Source organism: Cibotium barometz, chromosome 19 (genome assembly GCF_041138505.1).
Source record: "Cibotium barometz isolate CiBa-2024 chromosome 19, ASM4113850v1, whole genome shotgun sequence".
Lineage (NCBI taxonomy): Eukaryota > Viridiplantae > Streptophyta > Polypodiopsida > Cyatheales > Cibotiaceae > Cibotium > Cibotium barometz.
In genome coordinates this window covers 28,684,236-28,693,579 of record NC_141064.1, presented here as the reverse complement: position 1 = coordinate 28,693,579, position 9,344 = coordinate 28,684,236, and the positions used below count along the sequence as shown (strand labels likewise).

The window sequence follows — 9,344 nt, the reverse complement described above, 5'->3', positions numbered from 1 at the left end:
AAAGTCTATTAAGAGAAAAGATTAAAAGCCTTGCATGCTTTCCATGTAAAGCAATGTGATGCATCCTATTACATTCATAGTAAAATAAGAAATCATGTAGCTACATGCCCATAGGTGCGTTAGAGGTACCAACAAACAAACGTGGTAATGAGTTATATGAAATATGCAAGAAATACATTTTTGGATCTTCTTCCAACTCTTTTTGTCTCCCACTTTGAGAAACACAATCTTTCTTTCTCTTTCTTCTTTTTCTTTAGAGGGATCTAGCATAGGGTTTGGGAAAGATAGGTCTGCTTTAACCTCGGGCCCATTCAAATTTAAAATAAATCCTTGTCAAAATGGTGGGAGAAGAGAGAAAAACCTCCTCAAATTTGTACTTCGAGAGTAAGAAAATACTTTTTCAAAATTATAATTTCCTCTTCTACCCATGGTGAAAAGGTGAAAAGGAATACATGTAAGGCTAAAAAAGTTTCCCGGACACACGTCCATCATACAGAATGGACACTGGAGATGGTTCGTGCTGCAATGAGAGGACGACGGTCATGGTCAAACATGTACCCCAGCTGACACAGGCAAGGCCCACCTTTTATGGAGCTGGAGGTCCGACGTGGAGAGATGACGTGTTTGCATTTCGCTGGGGCAGCCCTGGAGAAGTCCGACGTGGCGATATGACGTGCATGCATTCACGACGACGACGAAGACGAAGCAGCGGCGGCAGAGAAGCGGGCCTGCTGGATGTGCACAAGGCGGGCGTAGGGGCCGTCCGAGTTCTTGATGAGCTCGTGGTGGGGCCCCTGCTCAACGATCTTGCCCTCCTGGATCACGGCAATGAGCGACGCGTTGCGGATCGTGGAGAGGCGGTGGGCCACCACCACGGTGGTGCGACGCCGCATGAGACGGTCTAACGCCTCCTGTACGATTTTCTCCGACTCCGCGTCCAGCGCACTAGTCGCCTCGTCCAGCAGTAAAATGGCCGGGTCCTTGAGCACCGCCCGCGCTATGGCCAGCCGCTGCTTCTGCCCACCCGACAACTGCACCCCCCTTTCGCCTACCTTCGTGCCGTAGCCGTCCGGCAGCGAGCTGATGAAAGTGTGGGCGTTGGCCGCCTTAGCCGCCTCCTCCACTTCTGCATTTTTGGCCGCTTCTCGCCCGTAAAGAATGTTGTCGTAGATGGTCGTGGCGAACAGCGCCGGCTCTTGCTGGACCAGTCCTATGTGTTGCCGCATCGACTTCAGATGCAGCTTCCGGATGTCCTTTCCGTCGATCATCACCCTGCCGGCCTGCGGGTCGTAGAACCGCTCAATGAGCGCAATGACAGAGCTCTTGCCGGACCCGCTAGCGCCGACCAGCGCCAAGCTGTGCCCTGCTTTCACCTTGAGTGACAGATCCTTGAAGATGGAAACCTCTGGCCGTGCCGGATAGGCGAACTCAACGTGCCTGAATTCTATGTCGCCCTTCATTGAGGTTAGTCTCTCGCAGTTGGGCTCGTCCGGGTCGATGAGGGAGCGGCGATCTAGGATGGAGAAGACGGAGTAGAGGGCGTTACCTCCTTTGACGATGTCCGGCGTCATGCTGAGCGTCTCCGCCACTGCGTAGGCCGTAATCATGAGTACCATGAACACCTTGAGGACCGGTCCGAAGCCGCTGTCGCCATTTTTGACCAGCGAGGAACCATACCACAGTACGAGTCCGTAGCTGGAGAACATCGCCAACTGCGACACGCCGTAGAAGAAACCGGCGATGTTTCCGCGCATCAGGCTTCGCCGTTCCGGCACTCGCAGCTGCTGTGCGAACAGGTCCACCACTTTCTCTTCCGCATTAAACGCTGCCACTGTCCGTATGTTTCCGACAGCCTCACCGGACACCATGCTGGCACGCTCGTGAGCGCCGGCCACGTCGCCGGAAAACCCTTTCATGCAGAATTGCTGTAGGACGACCGACAGGAAGAAGAATTAAGTGTCGTTTCGGATGTCTTATCGATAGCTACTACGCGACGACGAAATAAAGAAAGACGACCACAGTACATTCACTTTACCTCGGCTACAGCAGCGGCAACGAGCAGCGGAAAGGTGCCGATCACCACCAAAGCCATCCGCCATTGAACGACGAACGCCACAATGCAGGCGGTGAGGAAGACGGTCACATTTTGCACAATGATAGAGAGACGGTCGCCGATGGCGGCCCGGACATTGGTGGCGTCCGTTGACAAGCGGGCAGCCAAGCGGTTGCTGTTGTTCTCGTCACAGTCGAACCAGCCCACTTCGTTTCTCAAAATGGCTGTAGTAGAAAACATTAAGAAATCGATCAGATTGCCATTCGAAGTTTTTAAAATAACAGGAGTCAAAACAAGGCGCCTGCATTGGCTCACCGCTGAGCATCATCTTGCGCACACGATTAGTGAGATTCTCGCCCATGATGCCGAAGTAGTAGTATTGCACGTAATAAATCCCAAGGGAGGCGATGCCAGCGCCCACATAGATCAGCGAGTACTTTTGGATCTCGCGGGTCATCCGGGAGAAGTCGGTTTCATAGTAGACCCGGAGCATATCGCTGAGGATGACGGCGAAGATGGGGTTGAGGAAGCCCGCCAGGACTGAGCCGGCAGTGCCCACAACAGCGTAGGGCCATTCCGGGGCGTTGAGTCGCACAAGGCGCCAGTAGGTCCCGCGCGGCACACTGTAAAGACCATCGTCAAAGCCGGCGTTGGCGCCCAGCTTCTGCAGATCGAACTCAAATCTACTCTCCGACCCGCTGCTCAACTGGTGGCTCAGCCTCCTGCCGCTGTTGGAGCGCAGACTGGGGGATCTCCGCCCAGATTTGGAAGAGCTTAGCCGCCCAAGAATTCCTACCCTGTGTGCGAGGGTAAACATCAGCAACAAAGTAACTTGATCATTTTTAGCAAATTAGGCGTCTCCATTTTACCTTGAATCCCTACTCAAGATTGTCCCATCGCTTGCCATGGCCATCTCCTGCAGCCGCACTAGAGCAAAGTATGCGCCCGTGTTGCCCTTGGCCATGAGCTCCTCGTGATTTCCCATCTCCACAATCACCCCGTCCTGCACCACCGCTATGGTGTCCACGTTCCGTATCGTAGAGAGTCTGTGCGCCACCACCACGGTCGTCCTCCCCACCATCAATCGGTCCAGCGCCTCTTGCACAACGTTCTCCGACGCCGCATCCAATGCGCTCGTCGCTTCATCCAACAACAAAATCTTGGGATTCTTCAGCATTGCCCTGGCTATGGCGACCCTCTGTTTCTGTCCTCCAGACAGTTGAACTCCCCGCTCTCCCACCTGCATTATTAACCAGATTTACCATAATTATAATAAGGATACAGACCGAAAAAATCAAAAGTAATTACAACGAAATTCAAACCATACCTGCGTGTCGTACCCATCAGGTAACTGGCTGATGAAAGCATGAGCATTGGCAGCTTTTGCTGCTTGCTCCACATCCTCTGAGGTCGCACCATCTTTGCCATACAAAATATTCTGGCCAATAGTGGTGGCAAACAAGGCGGGTTCCTGATTAACAAGACCTATCTGCTCACGCAGCCATTTCAATTGCAAGGTCCTGATGTCCACTCCATCAAGCAGAACCTCCCCTGCATCGACCCAAAAGACACGAAGAAGCCATTTCAATACTATGCTGAAGGTTGCTGGGATTAAGCCCGGATTAAGTCAAATTTGGTTTGGGTTAGATGGGATTAATAAGTGAGCGTACCGGAAATGGGGTCGTAGAAGCGCTCGATGAGTGACACAACAGTGCTTTTGCCTGAGCCGCTACTACCCACTATAGCAACAGACCTGCCAGAAGGGATCTGCAAGGAGAAGTCCCTGAAAATGATGGCATCTGGACGAGATGGGTAGCTGAATACCACGTGGCAAAGCTCAATGTTTCCTTTCACCTCAGACAGCCTTTTGCCATCATCCTTGACATGCCTGTCCATGTTGGGCTGCTTGTTCACCATCTCCAATACTCTGAAGCCTGCAGCTTTGCCTTTTCCAAAGGCGGTGATGTTGGAGGCGGCCTGGCCAAGCGACCTAATTGATAACCCCCCAATAAGATAAAATGATCAACAAGAAACTGATTACATTAATGATGAGATTAAATAAGAACATTCAATTAGATTGAGACAAGCCGGATTTGTATAATCTTACATGCCACCGATGATGACTGAGAAAATTGCCGTGATGGATTTGCCTCCATTGGTTTCTCCCCTCCGGACGAGTACACCAGCGTACCACAGAATGAGTGCCCATGAGCAGAAAAGCAGCACGTAGCTCACACCCATGCCACAGCCCTTAGCAAACCCACCTTTATAGCCCAGCTCCAACGTCTCTTCCAACGCCTCCGAGTAAGAGCTAATGGCCTTATTCTCACCAAGAAATGCGTACACAGTGCGAACTTGGGCAATTGCCTGCTTGCCAACCACAAGGTAAAAATGCTCAATATCTTCTCAAGGTGTACTTCGATTCGAATCAATGTCTACCTACTTATAAATAATCCTCAATTTTCTTATGCTGTACATGGATTTGGTCCTTGGATCGTGCATTACCTGTATTGTGATGACAATGCAACCACATTTCAAACATTACAAGCAGAGTGTGTAGTAAGTTTGTTTCTCATACAAATACTAGTAAGTTTTGTTTCCCAATACCTGTTCTGCAATTGATCCAGCCTCCCCATATGCTCTCTGGCTCTTGGAAGTCAAGCGCGTGAGAGTGTATGCGTAAAGCCCTCCAGCAAAAGCAATGACCGGGACCACAGCCAAGGTAACAAGGCACAATCTCCACACACATGAAAAGCCCACTGCAAAGCCTCCTAGGAAAGTGGCCATGTGATGTATGAAATTGCCCATCTGTGACCAAATCGGAATTAGGGTTTTCCTAATTAACAGTCAATGGAGCATAGATAGATGACAGGGCAACGTAAAAGACATTAAGTCAGCTTGTTTTACCTTCTCGCTGATGGCATCTTGCACAAGAAGAGAGTCGTTAGAAACGCTGTCTACCAGCATCCCAGTCTCTGCCTCTGTGTCGAAATAGCCTATGTCCTGCCTTAGAATAGCCTCCAAGTATCGAATTCTCATCTTGATTGCTTGCCTTTCTCCGGAATGCATCCAGCAAGCAACCTCTGCAAGGCACTTAAGATCAAATTTTTAGACCAAATTTTTTTTTTAAGAGCTCTTAATTTGCACTTACAAATAAAATTTAGCATTACCTGCCCATGATGAGATGAAGACCACGATTCCCACGTACACGAAGTAGAGGGAATACTACATACAGACAACATGGAAAAATTTGATTGGACAGAGAATCGCTAATATGGTTCTATTAAGGCAACGCCATGAAATTTACTTTTGCCATAATTAAAGATAACAAATGTCAATTTAGTACCTGACTAACAACCGCCACCATCTTGGTGGGATTGTTCTGATAAGCTCCGAATCCGTTTACAAGATTCCCAAAGTATAGGAAGAACACCGGAAGTGCAGCACCATGGGCAAGGGCCCCTAGCGTTCCCAGAAAGATAAGGATGTAGTCGAGCCCATCTGCAAAGCTAAAGAGCTTGGACATGCTCACACTTGCCACCTCTTCCTTCTGCTCCTTCTTCTTCTTCTCATTATCTATGGCTCCTTCTTCGTCTGCAGCTTGAATCTGCTTTGCAGAAGAATTACCTCCATTGAGCTCGATACAAACACTACTCTTCTTCTTCTTCTGCTGCTGCTTGGCATCATTCTCTACTGACATGTCTTGGACTTCTCGCAAGGGACTGTGTTGAGCCTGCTTCTCATCCTCGCTTGGGGACTCTGCTACATCCTCCAGCACCTTGGCCATGGCGAGAGAGAAAGGGAGAGAGAGATGGTTCTGGTCGTCTGCTGTAATGCTCTAATCGGCCCAGCCAAAAGAGATGATTAGAGAGTAAGGGGGTGAAAGGGAGTCAGTCGGCTTCATTAAGTCTTGATTAGCAAGCACACGATTTAAGGGATCCCTTTCTTAGTTGATCGAGTTCTGTGCGAGGCAGGCTTATGTTTGCTATTGCCAAGCTTCTGTGTGAGATTGAAATGGGAGGAGGCGGGGAGGGGAAGGCAGAAAAATAATAAAAATGAGATGGAAAAACAAAATGATGCGGTATGTTGTCGCGTGCTGGGTGGTGGGATTTGAGTTTTTTAGGATGGTATATTGTGTGTGTGTGTGTGTGTGTGTGAGAGAGAGAGAGAGAGAGAGAGAGAGACCTAACCACAGCTAACAACACCTGTACTGTGTGTGTGTGTGCGCGGGAGAGAGCTAACTCCTTCCTGGGTGCACGCTCTTGTCGGCCAAGGCAAGTTCCATCGATTTGAAGCTAACAATCCGATGCGGAACTGTTGTGGGTGATTGATCATTGCAAACACAACCGTAGCAAAGGGGCGAAAAGAAAGCAAAGAGGGGTTCATGAGTCATGAGACGGTGGTGGTGGTCACACCATAATCGATACATAGTTCGTATTAGAAAATCTATGGGATTTAAAAATTTTGAGATGGATGCGAGTCATGCGACTCTGCGAGAGGCGGAGAGCCGCTACATTTGGCGGTTATGCAGAGCGCACGCATCCCCAAGCAAAGGCGCAAACGATGCTTAAACTGGCTAGATGTGGAGGCGTTTCTTTTTCTCGCAAAGTTTAAAAGCGATGGGATGCGGGCTTTCTTTTCTTGTCTGAGTGACTGCTGTTGTGGAAGGCCCGGTGTGACAGCGAGGGGACAAAAGGTACGTCCGTCCACTAGCGCCCATGCTTTCATCTGTGGCTACGCCCACGGGACGCACCATCTAATTTTTGAGGAGGTATTCTTCTTTTTTTTAAAGCCTAAAACCAAAAAAAAATCTTTTTTAAAATGTCCATTGGGCAAATGAGGATTTATTGAGTGAGTTGCATTCCTTGCCCATTGGAAACCTTTGATCTTCAATGGCTCATCATGCATAAGTATGCAGTATTAGCTTTGAGCTTTTTAACGACTTTTTATAACCTTAGTCACGACTCACAATCATGTTTACGTTTAAACTACTACTACTTTTGAACGAAATAAACAAAATGGCTTTGATCTACAAAAATTTTCTGTCCGTTATGTGCTTTACCTAGAAGCCAAGGCTCAAGCTACAACATTTTCTAAGTGATTAGCTACTGCACTAAAGCTTGAAGCTTGAAAGTTAGCAGTGAAACACATGCACCGTGGTCATTAAAATTGTTATTTTTTTTGGGAATTTTGTAGCCTTCTCCTTGGGCGACTTAGTCTCTTTTTTTTCTCTCTCTCGTGAGCCTTCTCCGTTGAATCCATATAAAAAAGCGGTGAAAGTGTATCCCCGGTATTTGAACAACGAAAAAGCGTATAGATTTTTGGGCACAGATAACAATAACGAGAGCGCCTGTATAGTGGTGTTGGGGGGAGGATCACTGTGAGTGACAGTCACACAAACATGGGTGCAGTACATGTGCCAGAGATCATTTTCTATGGGCTGGTGCGCGTCGGACAGGGATGTACACCGTAATACCGTCTATTGCCTTGGAAACCTTTGAAATTTTAATAAGCCTTTGCAGATTAAGGCTTGATTGGATTGAGCCTTGGCGTAATTGCTGTTGTGAATTGACAAGAAAGTTCAACGTAAACGACAATCCTAAAGCTTGGATGGCCGGCCGGGGCGTGGCAAATTGCCAACCAATTGACTTTCACAAACCCTAGTGTAGTACTTACAAATTAGCAACTTTTTATTTATACGCAAAGGCCACGTGTCTTGTCGTCGCCCCCACCCTCCCCTCACCTTTAGCTTTGCGCACAGGATAAAGGGAAAGGGTGGGTAATGGTGCTTTTAGATGAAAAAGACACCCGTCTGATTTATATATTATTTGGGGGGGGGAGAGAGAGAGATTGATTTTGAGTGACAATTCGTGGGGGTGTGCGGGCTGCTGCTCCTTACATGATGGAAGAACATGCGTTGCCCCAGCGAAAGCAACAGTTGCAAAGCAAAAGGGGGGGTAGGCTGTGGGTAGTTTAAGTAGTGGTTGTGGGTAATGACATAAAGGCCAGTGATTCTGTGCATGGCATGTGAAAACAGCGCTCTCTCCGTCCCAAAAGCAGGACCGCATCCTATCCGCAAATATTCCACTTGTGATTAAAAGGACTCTATTGCCACCGTCTTGTTAAAGATTCTGCATTTTTGGCTCCACCCTCCTCCATGTTCTTGGCTCCTTGGCTCCTTCTTGTGAGCTTCAATACTTTTCGTTTGCAACAAGCACATGGTGCCTCAATCTCGTGATTTAGCATGGCCATTTATATCCCAATGACGTCGTAAGCAGCGTGCTCTCCTTGTTTGTCCAATTAGAGAAATGCCCATTATAGAAATACACTAGCACTAGCATTCAATAAGCCTTTTCTTCCTTCTAAGCCATTGCAAAGCTTTTGCAATTAAGCAAATGCCAATCCAAGAGTGCCAATCCAAGGGTGTAGTGCCCAAAAATATCCTCTGGTTGGGGGTGGGGAAGGTGTGTGTGTGTGTGTGTGAGAGAGAGAGAGAGAGAGAGAGAGAGAGAGATTATTATATTTTAGGTAACATAAAAGAGTCAATCCAAACCTTGCAATGCCATGTTAAGACTAGATCTTCTACCCTAAACTAAATCATACAGTGATGTAGACAAGGGATGCCTTTACAAAATTCCGTAATGGTATTCCACACTTCAATGGTTTTTCCCCAAGAGGGGAAACAAGGCCATTGCGGCCTTTAAGCATTTCCTATATTTTTCAACTCTGAAGCATGTGCTCTTTCCCAAAGTTTCATGTGGTCACAAAGTCTTGCCTCTCACTTACGAGATATAGCTTTATTTACGAAGCTCCTCCTAGTCAATAGTCACTCCCATAAAATATGCACAAAGTTTCATGAGGTCACAAAGTCTTCCCTCTCTATGAAATATAGCATTATTATGAAGCTCCTCCTAATCAATAGTCACTTCCATAAAATATGCACAAAGAAAAAAAGAAACACCTAGACAAGTTTAAGTAATAGTAAGTGAAGAGTATAGAAAACATCATTAATAACTTAATGATGGGTTCCTAGATCTACTAACAATAAGTAAAGTGCATAGAAAAAATCATCAAAGCTCAATAATGACTTTCCAGTTCCACCTCTTTCATGATCTCCACTTCCTTGTAGATCCTTGCATGTGCCTCCTCAGACTTAAATAAAACTCAAAAGAAATAGTTTTCCATTGAACTTTCGTGGACAAGCACAAAGAGAGAGTAAATAATATTGTTGTCATTTTTTAAACAATGTGCACAATAGAGAAGCTAAACAATAGCTCTAAAGATTATACTT

The 9,344-nt window shown here is 47.2% G+C and overlaps 1 protein-coding gene across 1 annotated transcript; it reads right to left on the bottom strand.

Moving 5' to 3' along the window:
• Nucleotides 1-377: 377 nt before the first annotated feature.
• On the bottom strand, nucleotides 378-6,665 carry LOC147628415 (ABC transporter B family member 19-like). The gene is made up of 11 exons (XM_086813538.1): nucleotides 5,400-6,665; nucleotides 5,224-5,278; nucleotides 4,961-5,136; nucleotides 4,661-4,861; nucleotides 4,161-4,420; nucleotides 3,724-4,043; nucleotides 3,381-3,604; nucleotides 2,923-3,293; nucleotides 2,369-2,850; nucleotides 2,036-2,277; nucleotides 378-1,925 (listed from the first exon to the last, which is right to left on the bottom strand). Exons 1-11 carry the CDS (start codon nucleotides 5,838-5,840, stop codon nucleotides 684-686), a joined length of 4,014 nt encoding a protein of 1,337 aa, XP_086669664.1. The 5' UTR covers nucleotides 5,841-6,665; the 3' UTR covers nucleotides 378-683.
• Between the last annotated feature and the right edge of the window lie 2,679 nt (nucleotides 6,666-9,344).

Bases quoted from the DNA above. Each gene is read 5' to 3' on its own strand.
- LOC147628415 (XM_086813538.1), bottom strand. From the start codon at position 5,840: ATGGCCAAGGTGCTGGAGGATGTAGCAGAGTCCCCAAGCGAGGATGAG. The intron at 4,421-4,660 runs GTATTGGGAAAC...GTTGGCAAGCAG, and splicing joins CTGGATCAATTGCAGAACAG to GCAATTGCCCAAGTTCGCAC. The intron at 4,044-4,160 runs GTAAGATTATAC...GTTATCAATTAG, and splicing joins TCAGTCATCATCGGTGGCAT to GTCGCTTGGCCAGGCCGCCT.